At 47.9% G+C, this 17,422-nt stretch overlaps 1 protein-coding gene across 6 annotated transcripts in view; it reads left to right on the forward strand.

Annotated features, from left to right (window-relative positions):
* The first annotated feature begins 2,021 nt into the window (after positions 1-2,021).
* The window catches only part of esyt2b (extended synaptotagmin-like protein 2b), a 293,556-nt gene continuing 278,155 nt past the window's right edge, over positions 2,022-17,422 (forward strand). For 4 of the 6 annotated variants that reach the window (XM_038798359.1, XM_038798360.1, XM_038798363.1 and 1 more), the window contains exon 1: positions 2,023-2,485. In XM_038798359.1, the coding sequence (XP_038654287.1) occupies positions 2,162-2,485 (324 nt within the window). In that variant the 5' untranslated portion in view covers positions 2,023-2,161. Of the gene's footprint in view, positions 2,486-17,422 lie in introns of all 6 variants that reach the window. The other 2 variants (XM_038798358.1, XM_038798362.1) reach the window with 1 other exon arrangement.

Genomic DNA, 17,422 nt, shown 5'->3' on the forward strand with positions numbered 1-17,422 from the left:
TTTAAAACACGTTTATACTTGGTTGTTTCTTGTGTATGCTATTGATTATGTTTGGAATAAAATATATTTTAAAAAAATAATTCTCAGGGTAGACGCTGAGAGGTTGCTGCCCCTTTTGGGAGAGCCAAGGACAGTTGTAGGCAACCTAGGCTAGTGAGTGGGTTGCATGAGTGGCTCTCCTTCATCTCAGTGGGCCATGAGATTGATATTGGGTTTGTTAATCAACCATGAACGATGGGCAGCACAGTGGCGCAGTGGGTTAGCACTGTGGCCTCACGGCGCCGAGGTCCCAGGTTCGATCCTGGCTCTGGGTCACTGTCCATGTGGAGTGTGCACATTCTCCCTGTGTTTGTGTGGGTTTCGCCCTCACAACCCAAAAAGATGTGCAGGCTAGGTGGATTAGCCATGATAAATTGCCGTTTAATTGGAAAAAAATGAATTGGTTACTCTAAATTTATAAAACAAACATGAATACATTTAATGCATGCTGAATATTTCATAATGACTTATAAAAAATATTCAATTATCCATATATGAATATTACTTTCATCAACTACAGATGGTAAAAACAAAAGAAATATTTTTGCTTTGATTGGACGCAGAGATTATGCGTAGATCTCGGTCATAGGGGCTGGTTTAGCTCACAAGGCTAAATCGCTGGCTTTTAAAGCAGACCAAGCAGGCAAGCAGCACGGTTCGATTCCCGTACCAGCCTCCCCGGACAGGCGCCGGAATGTGGCGACTAGGGGCTTTTCACAGTAACTTCATTGAAGACTACTCGTGACAATAAGCGATTTTCATTCATTTTCATTGTGTGCAATCAGCATGCACCTCCCTTCACTTGTCCTTGCTTTACATGCAAATCAGATTAATCGTACCGGTAGGAAAAAACTACACGATGGAAACCAGTGGAATGTGGCAGCGCCGCATATGGACAATGGTCAACAAATTGTCTTGTGGGGCGCACTCAGAACCCTGATAGGTTGCAAGTGGCCTTCGGGCTGCCTATTGCCCTCTGCTGGTCTAGGACCAGAGGCATAATCTCAAAGTAAGGGATCGCCCATTTAAGATAGAGATGAGGAGGTATTTCTTCTCTCAGACGGTAGTGTATCTAGAATTCTTTACCGCAGAGAACTGTAAAGGCTGGGTCGATAAGTATGTTCAAGGCTGGTATAGATAGACTTTTAATCAGTAAGGGAATCAAGGGTTATGGGAATAAGGCGGGAAAGTGGAGTTGAGGATCATCACATCAGGTCAGTAATGATCTCAGTGAATAGCTGAACAAACCCGAGGGGCTACTTCTGCTCCTACATCTTATGGTTTTATTGCATATGCCCCAGTTGGCAAAAAATGGTTTGAGGGGCTCCCTCTTGATGGCTTAAGACTCAATGATGTGGAGATACCGGCGTTGGTCTGGGGTGAGCACAGTAAGAAGTCTTACAACATCAGGTTAAAGTCCAACAGGTTTGTTTCATATGACTAGCCTTGGGAGCGCTGCTCCTTCCTCAGGTGAAATCACTTAATAATCAATCAACTGGAAGGAAGGATGATTGAATGGCAGAGCAGATTCCATGGGCGAAATGGTCTCATTCTCCTCCTATATCTTGTGAACTTGACACTCGGCCTCACCGAACAGGCAAATCGACGTTTGATGAACTGTCATCTTCAAAAAACGCATTTTCTTCATCAAAGTTTGGCCGTTTACAGCCCACTTTGTAGAAACAAGGTGTTTGAGCAGGCTGTGTTTTGCCATAACCTGGTGACTGGGGGCTTTTCACAGTAACTTCATCTGAAGCCGACTTGTGACAATAAGCGATTTTCATCTTTTTTCATTTTCCAGAATGCAGGGCAACCGCGCCGAAGGTCTGTGACATCAGCGAGAAGAAAGAACGTGAAGGGAGCGTGTTGACATCGGTGGCATGACACATCGCGCAGGTGCGTGCGTGGCATTGGCGGCGGTTGGCTGGTGGGCGGCGGTTGGCTGGTGGGCGGGGCTCCTGAGGGAGGGAGCGATGACAGGCGAGGAGGGGGAGGGGGCAGAGTCGCCACTGGCTGACAGGCGGAGCGCGGCGGAGGCTCCGAACCTTAGAAATAGCGAGGCTGTCAGCGCAGCTCGAGCGGAGTGAGGAGAAAGCCGGCAAGTAGGCCGGAGAGGAGCGAGATGCGCGAGCGGAGCGAGTCCCAGGCTGGGAGCGACACGCTGGCCGAGGAGCCGGAGAGGGAGCCGGCGCCGCCGATGATCAGCCTGGACATCGCCGGTGTCGTGCTACAGTTCGCCAAGACTTTTGTCATCATCTTCCCGGTGTACGCGCTCGGCTACCTGGGGCTGAGCTTCAGCTGGGTCCTCATCGGGCTGCTCGTCTTCTTCTGGTGGCAGAGGAACCGGCACAACAAGCGCTCGCGGCTGTGCCGGGCGCTGGCATTCCTGGAGCAGCAGGAAAGCTGCCAGCGGGAAAACATCCAGTTCACCGACCTCCCGGCCTGGGTACGGTATGCGGACCGCCTCCTCTCTCCTCCCTCCTTCCCTCCTTTTCTCTCTCCTTCCTTCCCTCTCAAGGTTCCTTCTTTACATTGGAGATCACCTGTGATACCAAAACATGTCTCACCCCCCTCCCCCCACACACACCTCACCCCCCCCCACACACACCTCACCCCCCCCCACCCACCCACACACACACACACCTCACCCCCCCCACCCACACACACACCTCACCCCCCCCACCCACACACACACCTCACCCCCCCCACCCACACACACACCTCACCCCCCCCACCCACACACACACCTCACCCCCCCCACCCACACACACACCTCACCCCCCCACCCACCCACACACACACCTCACCCCCCCACCCACACACACACCTCACCCCCCCCACCCACACACACACCTCACCCCCCCCACCCACACACACACCTCACCCCCCCCACCCACACACACACCTCACCCCCCCCATCCACACCTCACCCCCCCCACACACACACACACCTCACCCCCCCACACACGCACACACACCTCCCCCCCCCACACACGCACACACCTCATCCCCCCCCCCACACACACACCTCATCCCCCCCCCCACACACACACCTCACCCCCCCCCCCCCCACACACACCTCATCCCCCCCCCCCTCACACACCTCACCCCCCCCCCCCCCTCACACACACACCTCACTTTTAATTTAAGGACATAAATATAGTCAAAGTATAATGCATAGCCTGCTTCAAAAGTTCTTTGCTCTTACGGAGTTGGTAATTGAGGTATTTTGTCGGTTCCATCCTGACTCTTGTCTTTTGAAGTTGTCTTATTGTATTCGCTCTCCTGCACTAACGTGGACTGGCCGTGGCCCAAGTAGTGCAAGCGTCAAGCAGAAGAGCCTGTTGCAGTAACGCCGGCAGCACAGTGCTGGCATTGTGTGTGACACCTGTTCCTGTGTTTTGCTATCTGCCCTGCAAATCCGTCTGCCGCCTCAAATTAGTGTAGCGAGGAATATTTTTATTAAATAAATTGAATTGCCCGCATTTGGGATTTTCTCCAGTGCGGCGAGCTGCCCTTCACGCCTGATGTTTTCTAAACAAATTTTAGGGAAACACTTGACGCTTCAACGCGTGAGGTGCAGTTGTGCTTCTGACAGTTCCTTGACAGCTAACGTAGCTCGATTAAAAGTTACCTGCTGGGTATGGCAAGGTTGAGTATTTTGCTCAGCGGGTAGGATGCCTCCTGGCTGCTTTGCATAATGTTGAGGATGTAAAGTTCTTGAACCATTTTGCTTTTTTCCTTGGATCTTTCACATTATTCCCCTCAAAAGTCTGAGCAGTGAGTGCTTGGGTTGGAGCTGGTGCCTTGCATTTTGCTAGTTTTCAACCTCTCCAAAACAGTTGAAGAGGATTCTTTTGGTTGGGTATCAAGGGGGCATGGTTGTTGGAGTGTACTCTGTGGCAGTTATGCATCTGATAGTTGCATGATCTTTGTGGAAAATACAGAATAGTGAACTTAACAATGTAGGAGTTAATGGTTCTGGAGTTCATGCACACTTGCTCATCTACCTATTTTGCATGTTTTATTGCCAGAATGTGCACAAGTAAAGTTACAAAACAGAGCTACTGCATTGTTTGATAAAATAAAACAATAGTTTTGGTAGTAAAATTAAATTGAAGGAGCTAATACGGGCAATGGATGGTGTAGACAAAATATTGGCCCACCGACCAAAAACACAGCGATGGCGATTAGCTGTTTTTCAGTTTGATAGAAGTCGCATGTGTTGTCGCCCAGGAGTTGGTATTGGGTCTACAGTAGTTTGGTGCACATCAGGGCTGCTTTATACAGGACAGAATTTCAAAGTTTGCAGATGATGTGCAAAAAATGCAGTAAACAGGGATAAGTAGGAGATTTTAGGAGAATGTTGACTGGTGAAATGAAAAAAACACTTGGCAGCTGAAATTTAATGCAGAGATATGCGAGGTGATGCATTTTGGTGGAAGAATGAGGATGGGCAATGTGAACAAAATGACACCCATTTAAAGGGAATGTAGGGTTGGAACAACCTGGGGCTTTACTTGTATGAATTCTTGATGGTGGCAGAGAAGTTAAGCTATGAGTAAAGAAGCTTTATTACCGTAGCTTTATAAATAGAGACATAGACGACAAAAACAAGGAGATTATGCAAAACCTATGTAAAGCACTGGAATATTGGGCGTAATTCAGTGGCCTTGTTTTGCTCGAGTGTGACGAGGCAGGTGAATAATGGGAGAGGCCAAAAACGAGAACCGTGCTGGGCGTCAAACTGTTTGCGATGCAACTGGCTCTCTGCCATAGGCAGAATTGAGATCCTGCCATAGGGTGGCAAGAAACCAATAATCAGCACGTGAGCCCTATTTTCATACAATTAATGGGAGCCACCCCATATCCATCAGTCTCCTGTGATCCAGCTGCCTTCCCAGCAAGTGGTCATGGTGGCAGCATTTAGCACTCCTTTTGAAAAACGTGAACCTGGCGGAAGGGCTGCTGCAGTGACACGAGGAGGTGAGTAGCCACCTTCGCTCACAGGCAATGAGCCCGAGGGCATCTGGAGGTATCTGGGCTTTTGGGGGGGGGGGGGGGGGGGGGGGTGATTGGGGCTGGGAGGTCAACATTGAGCGGGTCCATGCTAACTCCTGTATCGGGAGTTCCTGTTTTGGGGGCAACCCTAGTACCCTCCTGTCTGCCCCACCGACCACCCATAACTCTCACTGGCCCTTTGGCCATGTGGCTGAAGGTTATTGCCAATCGTGGTTAAGTGAGCACTTCACATATCCCAAGTGGATCCCCTTGGCAGGGCGGGCCATGCAGCACGTGGGACTCATTTCCTAGCATCCCAATCATAACTTGATGCATGGACACTGTGCTTGAACACTGCTGAAGGCAGCACCACAGATGCAGCATTCAACCTCCGAACACCCAGAGGAGCAGCCTGGGCACATGTCCACTGCCAAGTTTGCCAACAGGGGGGTGCAGGGTGTGCGGTCCAGAGAGCAGGATTCCCCCCCCCCCCCCCTGCAGCTGGGTGTGTGTGTGGGCGAGTTTGGGATTGGGGAGGGGAGGGGGAGGGGGGTGGGGAATGGGATTGGTATCAGCCTGCATTGTGGAACACAGAGCCAGAGGCGTCATACCGGTTGTTGTGAGGGTATTTGGGTGTTTCTTGTAACCGTTTACACCACTGACCCACTCTCCCTATGGTGCCGTCCTACTATCCCTACCTTCCTTATTGCCCCCCCCGTACCCTCTGTGATCCTCGATGTGCTTGGCCTTCCTTGCTCGACCGTTACATCTAGGTGTATCCCCACGATGCACATCAGAGATGAGACAGCCATTTGCTTCCACGTCCAATGGCCTTCGATTTCTCTGGCGAGCGTCCATTGGAGGCTCTGGGGCCAGAGGGCCCCCGCTCACCTGAGGGCATCACAACACAACTGTGCCGCCCTGTACCAGGTGCTGACTGTGAGACGTGGCTTCTCAGAGGGGTGGAACTCGGGGGAGCTGGTGGCTACCATCTCCAGACCATAGGATGGGTCCGGGTTGCCACCCTGCGTCCCCTTCTCCCGGTATGTGTACGTAGGGCCCTGGGGTTCACCTTGGAATTGAGGGGCAGCTGGATTGAGCCACAGTTGCTCAAGCATCATCTGGCCCTGGCGCCTCCCCAATGTCTGCACCATGGTGTTGATCGGTTCTGCGATGCTTCTCGATGATAGCCTACGCTCTGCAGTGCCTCGACAATGCCCACCTGCGACTGGGACAAGCTCCGCAGCGCCTCGGCCATTCCCATCTGAGACCGGGACATGTCCCACAGCGCCTCATAGAGGTTGGCCTGGTACTGGGTCATGTCCCCCAGCGAGTCGTGTAGTCTGCCAAGGCCTTCAGCCACAGTCATCACCATCTGCGCCACACCTTGGACACCTCCACTAATGTTGTTGACTTAGTGCATCAAGTGCTCCACTGCGGTTGCCACCCCAGCAGTGTTGACCTTGGTACCATGCATTGCCGGCGACATCTCCTGTGCCAGTAGTCTTTGGCATTCCTCCAATCGGCTATGGACTTGCTGGAGTATGGCTGATATTTCCCTCTGAATGTCCCGGCCATACCCTAACGTCTGCCTCAGCTCCAGGTAAACTTGTTCCAGAGGCTCAGCATCTGACTGGGGCCAAGCTGGGTCCTGGGATCCAGTGGCCCTCCGACTGATGTCTTGCCTAGGTGTAACTGGCTCCACCTGATGTGCATCAGCGACTGTATGGTGCTCACTAGAATGTGCCCCAGAAGTTTGACAACTAACATTGCCCACCGAGGTGCATGTCTCTGCGCTGGTGGAGGGTGGGGATGACTGCTGTGACGCATCGATGGTAGCATACTTGGGGTTTACCTTGGAGGTGTTCTCCTGGGATGGGGAGGGAACAGCCCCGGATGGGCCGGTGCCACCGGCTGGAGGTCCTGCGGGAAAATGGACATGTGATCAGTTGGAGGGATGGGCCAGTCTGTATGGCAATAACAACTTGGGTTTGCCAGGCCCTCTGGGTGGGGCCCGGCGTTTTGTGGCAACCTCCGCAATGTTGACTGCTCTGTCCTCAGCCGCCCTCGTCACCTCCAGGGTCCGTTCCTCTTGAGGTTTTGAGGAGTCTTGTGTCCGGCACCCCGCTGCCAGGCTGGGCCCTCTCTCTCGGCAGTTATGGGACAGCTTCTCGTGTGGAGACAGAGGACTTTGTTAACCACCTGTGTGGTTCATTGTGAGGGTTGGGGTGGGGCTGCTTGCGTTGGGATGGGAAGGTTTTGGTAGTTGGAGGGGGTGTTATATGTTTAGCTGCTGTTGTACAAAGAGTCAAAGGTTCTGCTCCTTTTCCACAAACGCCTTTAATTTACTTAACAGACTCTGCACAAAATCTCTAACGTCACATCACTTGACACAAAGGCCACCATGAAGCCCCTTTACATATCAGTGTCAATTATTGGATACTTAACATAAATGAGACAACCAATTGGAATGTCTCTTAACCCATTATTTAATAGGGCGGGTGGGTGTGTGTGTCAACCCGCACGTGCTGCCCGGTGTAGGTTGTTGACCCTCTTGGGGCACTGGAGGTCTGTCTTCCTGGTCATGCTGCCCAAGCTGATGGCCACTGCCACTTCATCCCAGGGGGCACTGGCTGCCCTTCGGCTCACCCTGCCGGACCTTTTGAGGAACAGGACATGCCTCCTGACCTCGACTGCACCGAGGGGCCTTCCCAGGTCCATGTCTCCAAACCTTGGGGCTGGTTGTCTCGGCGCCAAAGGTGTGAACTGAGTGGGATTGGCTGTGCAAAAGCTGTTTAAGTGCTGCTCGACCTTCTTAGCCGGGGGTTGACTAGCGTGGTCCCAGCGAATCGGCTGGTGAGCCTTAATTTGCAGCCTGAAGTCCGTGGGGCCTTGTTGAGTGGACCAATTAATGTATTGTATTGCAGGCATCGCCGGGCTGAGAGCTGGGAAGCTCGCGGCAATTTCCGCTCGTTACCACATTTGTAAATCTTTCTGGAGAATTGCTCCCACTGTGTCCAATTCTGGAAACTGCCCTTTAGGCAAGGCCTTTGAGTGTGCAGAGGAGAATTCTTCAAATGGTACCGGTGAAATTGGGACAGTTACATACAAAGATTGGGGAAGCTGTTTCTTTCAGAAACATTTAAAGTTGATAGTGTTCAAAATCATGAAGGATTTGATTGAGTAAATAATGATGTACAATTTCTAGCGGCAGAAGGATTGGTAACCAGGGGGCACAGATTCATGTCAATTACCAAAAGAATCAGACAGGATTAGGAGAATTTATTTTCGTGCTCTAGATGTTATAATCTGAAATGCCCTGCCTGTAAGGGTGGTGGAAGCAGATTTGGAAATCACTTTTCAAAAAAGTTGATCAATACTTGAAGGGAAAAAAATAATTTATTTTTACAGGATGTGGGCTTCCCTGACTAGGCCAGCATTTGTTGCCCATGTCTAATTTTCCTTGAAAAGGTGGTGAGCTGCCTTTTTAAACCGCTGCAGTCCATGTGGTGCAGGTACACCAACTGTGCTATTGGAGTCGGAGTTCCAGTATTTTGACCCAGCGACCATGAAGGAACTCAATATATTTCCAAGTCAGGATGGTGATTGACATGGAGGGGGACTTCCAAAGTGTGTTGTTCCCATGTATCTGCTGCCCTAGTCTTTCTAGATAGTAGTGATTGTGGGTTTGTAAGGCATTGCCTAAGGAGCCATGGTAAGTAGATGATGCGCACTGTCCCACTGTGCATCGGTGACGGGTGGAAGGGGTTCCAATCAAGCAGGCTGCTTTGTCCTGGATGGCGTCCAACTTCTTGAGTGTTGTTGGAGCTGCACTTGGGCAAATGGGGAGTATTCCATCACACTCTTGACTTCTGCCATGTAGATGGTGGACAGGATCAAGGACAGTCCAGATTAAATATACAATCGTTTGCAGGTCATTGTGGTTTGGAATTAAATAGCAACAGTAATTGTTCTTTTAAAATTGATAGACTAAAGTTTTGTTCTTTTCAATGTCTATTTTGTAAAGTCTTGGAAAAGTATTTCTTCAAAGTACAGAAACATGGGGACGTACATGTACAAGGAAAATTCTTAGTTTTCAAGTTATCACCGTGGCTGACCAAAACTGTTAGAATTAGTTTTTTTACTATCAAGTATTCATGTTTGTCGACTGACATTTTGTGATTGAACATTACTCAGTGCAAGAATAGCACCGACATTGTTAAGTGCCAGATATTAGAAGCTCAGTTTTTGTTTCTTATAAATCTTCTGCTGGTGATTCATTTGTAGATAAATTATGTTTGGGATCAACTATTTGGTCAGGTTTGAGATGACCAGTGTGAGGGGAAAATTATCCATGGGCAGCTTCAATATTCTGTTGGGGCTGCACTAAGCTTCTAATTCGGGATGCAAAAGTGCAAGCAATAATACCGTTCGCATTATATTGCACATTTAATGTTGTAAAATGTCCCAAGACATTTGTTTCGCAGGAATGTGACCAATTGAAATTTGACCCCAAGGCACATGAGATTTCATGAGCTGATTGATTTGGCAAAACATTTAACTCCTTCACCATCCACTTCCTCACTGACACATAATGGCAGCAGTGTCTGCCATCTACAAAAAGCACTGCAACAACTCGCCCAGGCTCCTTCAACAGCACCGTACTAAACTGTGACCTCTACCGCCTAAAAGGACAAAGGGCAGCCGCCAACTCCCCTCCAAGCCACACACCCTCCTGACTGGAACTATATTGCTGTTCCCTCACTGTCTTGGAAGTCCGTACCAAGCAGCAATGTGGGTATACTGCACTACCTGGACTACAGTTCAAGAAGGCAGCTCACCACCTTTTCAAGGGGAATTGGGGATAGGTGATAAATGCTGTCATTGCCACCGATGCCCATATTGCTTGAAAATGTTTTAAAAAAAAAGTAACTCTGTCAAAGGAATATGTTTAGTTTAATTTGATTTATGTTTAAATTGATTTATGTGTTATAAATGCAGCTGCTTTTTTTTCACCAGTATCCAGTTCTGATCCTTTTCACCTGTTGTTTGCTCTAGACCTGACAATTCCATTGCTCTCCTGGGCAGCATCCCAATTTTGCATTGTCTATAAACTTGAACTTAAAACTAAAAAACTCTTGTCACCTGTATCCTAACTCGCACAAAGTCCCATTCACCCATCAGTCTTGTACATGTTGACCCAGCAATGCTGAAATTTTAATTCTCACATCCTGGTTTTCAAATCCCTTCATGGCCTTGCCTCTCCCCATCTCTGTAATCTCCTTCAACTTGACAAGCCTCTAGATATCTGCACTCATCTAATTCTGACTGATTGCAACTTCTCATTTTCAATTTATCCAGCAATGACAGCCATGTAAGTCTTCGACTGCCGAGGCTTGTGTTCAGTGATTCCCTCCCTAAGCCCCTCTCTCCTTTTTTAAGCTGCTTCTTTGAACCCTGCCTCTGACACCAAGCTTTTAGTTATTTTTGTCCTTGAATGGCTCAGTGCCAAAATCTGTTTGTCAGTGCTCCTACAAAGGTACCTTGGGAAACTTTACTGAAAGGTGCTAGATGAATTCAAGTCGTTTTTGTTGGATGGTTTCTTTGAAAGCATTTGAAACAGTTTGTAGTTTGATCACAGACTACTGTAATCCAAGAAGGTATTCTGTGAATTATGTGATGTTGAGTTTGACCAGTTTTGCTTGAATGCAATTTGTAACCCTATTCCTGACATAATAGGATGTGTAGCTTAGCTTGCTGTCATTAAACATCCTGATGTGTATGTAACACTGTGGATATGTAAGTATAGGCCATCAGTAAGATGCAAAGTCATTTTATGCTGGCCTCCAGCGGATTTCCCGATCCACATGGCAGACACAAGTGGAAGGTCCTTATGTAAAGCATAAAACCGATTTTTAGTCTGGGAGAATTCTGCTCTACATTTCTGGGAAAAGACCTCCAGTTCCCTGATGAGTGAAGATGGGGCTCAAAGATTTCTGGCAGTTATGTGAATTAAAAATTTACTGCAATCTTTGAAGATGACTTGTTCTTTCTTACTCTACCTAAGAAGTTGAGGAACGAGAATGCTGACATGGACCGCTTTGACTGAATGACCTCTTTCTGTGCTGTGTATGTACGTAAGATGCTATTATTTGGTATGAGGAAAATGTAACATATTTCAAAATAATCGATGGTATGTCTGCACACTTGATTGAATTTTCTTTCTCCTGAGATTTGTAACATTGAAAACTGTTTGATCTATTGGATGGTGTAAATGGGAGATGATTACAGTATTCTATGAATTGCTGCTCCTGTTTTCTTCCTTTTTTTCTGAAAGCATTGCTTCATTGCTGCATTTGTTCTACAAGTGCCAGATCCTCTGCCATTTTGCAATGCAGAAGTGGTTTTATGTCATTCCTGGTGTGCTGTTTACCTGTGGAAATGGCATCATAGCTGAACTTTATCCTTTTCGTACCCAGCGTTTTTATATGCACTTTGAAGAGCAAAACATGGGCTGACTGGAGAAATGGGTTGACATATAGCAGATGGAATTTAATACAGAGAAGTGTGTAGTGATGAAGACAGGATTAGAAGGTGGTGAGATCTGGCGTGTATGTGTGAAAGACTTTGAAGGTACAGGACAAGTTTAGAAGGCTGTTTATATTTTTTAAAAAATCATATGGGATCCTTGGCTACATAAAGTGGCATATCCAAATATATCGAAGCTATGCTAAATCTATGAAAATTGATCGTTCAGCTCCAAGTGGAGTATTCTGACCAATTCTGCACCACACTCTTGGTAGGATGTCAAATCTTAGAGAGTGCAGTCTCCAAGAAGCACTCGAAGAACTCCACCAATTTCGGACATGACCAAAACATTTGAGTATGGTTTACCGGCCCGCCAAACCCCCCCCACCACCACCCAAACACTGCCACACCGGTTGTCCACCTCCAGAAAGAACGACTGATACACAACTTTGTCGTGTGCGCTCTTGGCACCACTTTAAATTGAAGTAGACTTAATTGCGCACAGGAGGATATCGCCTTTACCCTCCTCGGGGCCTCACTACAAACACCCCCTTTCAAATACCCCACCCAACTCCTCCCACTTCCTCTTAACTTCCCCTATTGAAGCTCTCTCCCCCTTCATAAATTGCCTGTAGATATCAGAGACCCTCCCCTCCCCTGTCTCATCCTGGGACACAATCTTTTCAAGCAACAGAGGGGCTAGCAACCGTGGAAATGTGGCCAGCTCCTTCCCAACAAAATCCCTAATCTGTAAAAAACCGAAACCCATTCCCTTTGGCAACTCAAACTTCTCCTCGAATTCTCCCAACTCTGCAAACCTACCTTCCACAAATAAATCCCTAAACTTCTCAATACCCTCCCACTCCCACACCCTGTACATTGCATTTAACCCTGCTGGTGCAAATCTGTGATTGCCACAGATTGGCGCCCTCACTCTTAAAATGCTGCCTGAACTGATTCCGGACCCTTAACGTGACTACCACTGCCGGGCTCATGGAGTACTTAGCCGATGGCAACGGAAGGGGTGCCATCATCAGTGCCCTCAGACTTGTACCCCTACACAATGCCTCCCCCTTCCGCCCCCACATCGGCCCCTCCTCCATGACCCACTTCCACACCTTCTTGGTATTCACTGGCCAGTAATACTTCAACAAGTTCGGCAGAGCCAGACCTCCCCTCTGCCTATCTCTTAAACTACCATCCGAATCCAGTGCTCTTTCCCCGCTCATATGATTTTCTAAATCACAGAACAATACAGCGCAGAATAGGCCCGTCGGCCCATCGAATATGCACCGATGCATGATAAACACCTGACCTGCCTCCTCTGTGATCATCCCGTTTACCCTCCCAGAAAACGACTTGGGCACAAAAACCAGGAGATTCTGAAAAATGAACAAAAACGTCAGGCGAATCATCGTCTTCACAGTCTCTGGAGAACATCTCAGGAGAACATCCCACCTCTTGAAATCCCCCTTGCCCATCCACCAGATTGGCCAAGTTCAATTTATGTAGCTGAGCCCAACTCTGTGCTACCCGTATCCCCAAATAATAAAAGCTTGATTTGATCAGCCAAAACTGTAACTTCTCCACCCCCTCCTCTGTACCTGGGCATTGACTACAAACACCTCGCTCTTTTCCACATCAAGCTTATACCCACAAAATAACCCATATTTTCTCCATAATGCTATCTATGCTTGCAATCGGGTCTGTGACATATAGCAGGAGGTCATCCACGTCCAGGGACACTGGGTGTTCTACCCTGCCTCTATCTATTCCTCTCTAGTCTGCTGATGCCCCAAAGCGCCTTCGCCAATTGTCAATGTCAATGCAAAAAGCAGCAGGGACAGTGCAGTGGACAGCCCTGCCTCATTCCCCGATGCAGGCAAAAATACCTCAAACTTTTAGGGTGTGATCTACCAGCTGCGTTATGCCTGGAAGGCAGTGTGGCCGGTAGATGTTGGGTGATCCTCTTCCAGGATCTATTCAGCTCTCCTTGTCTCACGAGATCTAACGTGATTTCGCGAGAAGAGAGTGATCTGAATCCCGGCATCACTATTTTGCAAATCTGCATATTAGTAGCTAGTCTCACTTATAAATTTGCTCCCCTAATCTAACTAAGGCATTGGGATCTAGCCCTTCGAGGAGCTCCGTTCAGTGTTAGTCTCCACAAGCGGGGACCAGACTGAACGGCACTCGCGGGGGTCTCCCAGGGGTTTGGTGGCCTTCAGGTGCTTGCCCTCTGAGCAGGTTGGCACCCTGGCACAAGTGCCACCAGGGTGCCAGTCTGGCACTGACTGTGCTCTGGTAGCACTTTCAGTTGTCAGCACTGCCAGAGTGCCAGGCTAGCAATACCAAGGTGCCAAGCTGGCATTTTTCCGCATTGGTGGTCAGGTCCCCCCTACATGGTGGGGGTGGGGGGGTTGCTAATCGGTAAGTTAGGCCATTTGGAGGGTTCAGGGGTCGCATCGGAGTGTCAAGAGATTGGGACACCTTTTAAAAATGGCATCCCGATCTCTGCCTGCACTGAGGAGTACCGGTGAGTGGAGCTCCTGAGTGCAGTAAACGGGACTATGTGTGACCTTGATGGGACATTCTCCACCGAGGCCTCCAGTAGAACCACAGTCCCGGTCGGAAGCAGGGTGTTCCTTGGCGCTGCGAGCACTGGAAAACATCCGGCTAAACGTGCTCATTACTGGACTCTTTTTTCCCATTCGGTTAGATCATGCCCATAGTGTTGTACACGTCACCCTGGGAGCCCTTGATCCAACCAACAAACCCCGGCCCCAAACCAAACCGCTCTTGTACTTCAAAAAGATGTTCCCAGTCAAATGCCTTCTCCGTGTTCATTGATATTAACTCCTCGGTGTCCTGACCCGTCGCAGGCGTCATCACCATATTCAACAACCTCCTAATGTTCAATGACCACTGTCGTCCCTTCATGAACCTCATTTGATACTCTGCTATTACCCCCAGCACACATCGCCAACAACTTAGTCTCCACATTCAAAAATGATATCGGCTGATAAAGCCAACACTCCTCCAGATCTTCATCTGTCTTTAAAATAACCAAAATTGATGCCTGCGCCCGTGTAGGCAGAAGCTCCCCCTTACCAAATTAATTGTTAAACATTTCCACTAGGAGTGGCACAGCTGTGTCACAAACCTTTTGTAAAACTCTGCTGGGAATCCTGGGGCCTTCTCAGACTACATCGTCCCAAGCAACCTTCTGGAGTGTTGCATTTGCCATCTCCAACCTCTGTTCCACTCTCTCCTGGGCAGCCTGAATTGGCTCTGCCATTCTCACAAGATCCTCCTGAGGCTGCCAACCTCTGCTTCTTGAATTCGGCCGAGATAAATTGGACCAACTGCTCTGTTGACCACTGTATGGGCAACAACACCACCGATCCCTCCATTATTTTTTCTTCTGCTGCGCCACGTAAGTCCTCCTGGTCCGTAGAGTGCCCCTTGTTCAACACACCCCTTGTTTGACAACTCCTCAACATCACTCACTGAAAGATAATATCTTGTTTTGTATTGTGAGTACTTTCTTCACCTACCACTCCTGTATGCTTCACCTAGTGCCTATGTATTTATGTATGTCCTATGGTTTTTTAATGTATGGAATGATCTGCCTGGACTGTACGCAGAACAACACTTTTCACTGTACCTCTGTACATGTGACAATAAAACAAAACAAACAAAATCTGTAAAATGGGCAGAAGGGCTAAATTGTCCATCCGCAGGCAGGAGCTACCTTGTGTTTGACCACTCACTCCATGGCCACCACCGGAAGTCGAGGGGGATAAAAGACTTGTTCCATGGCGATCCTTGAGAGCAGAGAAGATTTAAGAGGAGATTTGATAGGCATCTTCAGAATTGTGCATGATTTAATGAGTAAATAAGGAGAAACTATTTTTGGTAACAGAAGCGTCAGTAACCAGAATACACAAATTTAAGGCAAAAGAACCAGAGGTGAGGTGAGATGTAAAAAATAAATAAATAATGTGGCAGGTTGTTATGATCTGTAATGTACTGCCTGAAAATGAGATGAAAGGAGATTCAAAAATAAATAGCAAAATTATATTGAAAAATTACTTGAAGGCTTTGGGGAAGGAATAAGGGCCTCAGAATAATTGTCTGAACTGTTGTAGGGTGTTGGTTACCGTTTGGTAGGTCCAAAGAAGTCTTCATATTCATTGGTAGGTTAACTGTAAGTTTTAATTGACTCTTTGACCCTTACTATATATTTGTAAATAGTTCTAAGCTAGGAGCTGTCTCCATGCTTGCAGGTACACAGCTCTGCCCAACACTACCCCTTGGTGTGGGTCATCTACTATTTACATCACTGTGGGCAGTACTGCATTCAGTCTCACATCAACCCCATATGTGCCAGACCCTTGTGTGACATAAATGGCCTACTTCTCTGCTGTGTCATTCGGTGATTGTATGAACATGGGTATTGCCAAGTGTTGAGGAACCGGAATCCTGGTTGACTTTCTTCCTAGCCCAGGGAGCTGGTGCCTTTTGCAGCACTCTCACCACAACCCTAGATAAGATTGCAAATTGCGAGTAGACTGGCAATTATATTTTGGATCTTCTGGTTCATATGGCTCAACTGGTGGTTGGTTAAGCTTACTGAGCAATTTGGATAAAATTTGTGGGCAACATGGTGGCACAATAGTTAGCACTGCTGCCTCACAGCACATGGAACACAGGTTCGATTTTGGCCTTGGGTGACTGTGGAGTTTGCATGTTCTCCCCATATCTGTGTGGGTTTCCTCCCACAGTCTAAAGATGTGCAGGTTAGGTGGATTGGCCATGATCAATGCGGGGCATTACAAGGATAGGGTGGGGGAGTGAGCCTAGATAAAGTGCTCTTTTGGAGGGTCAGTGCAGACTCGATCGGCTGAATGACCTCCTTCTGCACTGTTGGATTCTATGAAATAAAACATTTTGATGCAAAATTAGTTCAAATGAAGAAGTGCATACCTTACCTGAAATCAGTTAGAAATGTTGCAGGCTGTTTCACAGTGGTTCTTTATGGGGAATCTTTATGCCTTCAGTTTAACTGAGAATACTCCATATGGAAATGCTTTTAAATGTCTTTTCATGACCATCACTGGACAAATAATTCTGTATCATCTCGCCAATAAATCAGTGCAAAGGTTTTCTTATTTTACTTGGTGGTGTAAATACTAGCATTCCATTTGTGTTAGAGATTGCTGCCATGTGATGTGCTCATTTGCTGCTGTTCTACCCAGAGTGTCCATTCTGTGGTTTCCATCGGAGTTACTCTGAAAACAAGAGGATGATTGGGGGAAAGTTCTTGTGGTTGGGGGGGGGGGGGGGGGAAGAGATTTGATCAGAAGAGATTTGATCACTACTATGAGCCATTGACTAGCTGGGATTGTGAACTTTCAGTTTTGACTTTTGGGTTTTGCAATGCTGTTGGCAACCTCCAGAGTAAACTTGCTGGATGAGCTAGACTGGCCACTGGGAATGCACAAGTTGTTGAAAAAAAAATCTATATTTAAAAATTTACCTGCTTGAATGTGGGAGACCCAGGTTTTGAAGGCCGAAGAGCCGGGTAGCAGGCTGGGGCCTGAGAGCAGTAGCGGGTTAGTAATCCTAATTTAGACCAGGCAGTGTAGTAATAATGTCTGTCAGTCAATAACTCTTTAACTGTACCTGCACAGCACTGTGAATTTCCAGAGAACATATTATTTGTTTCCCAGCGCAATACATGCTGGTTCTTAGTAAAGGATGTCCCAAACCTATATATCAGCTATACAGACAGCTGGCTTCAATATAATGCATCAGCTTTGAATGGTGCATTGGAAATAATGGCTTAAAG

Source organism: Scyliorhinus canicula, chromosome 5 (assembly GCF_902713615.1).
Source record: "Scyliorhinus canicula chromosome 5, sScyCan1.1, whole genome shotgun sequence".
NCBI classification, from domain to species: Eukaryota; Metazoa; Chordata; class Chondrichthyes; order Carcharhiniformes; family Scyliorhinidae; genus Scyliorhinus; species Scyliorhinus canicula.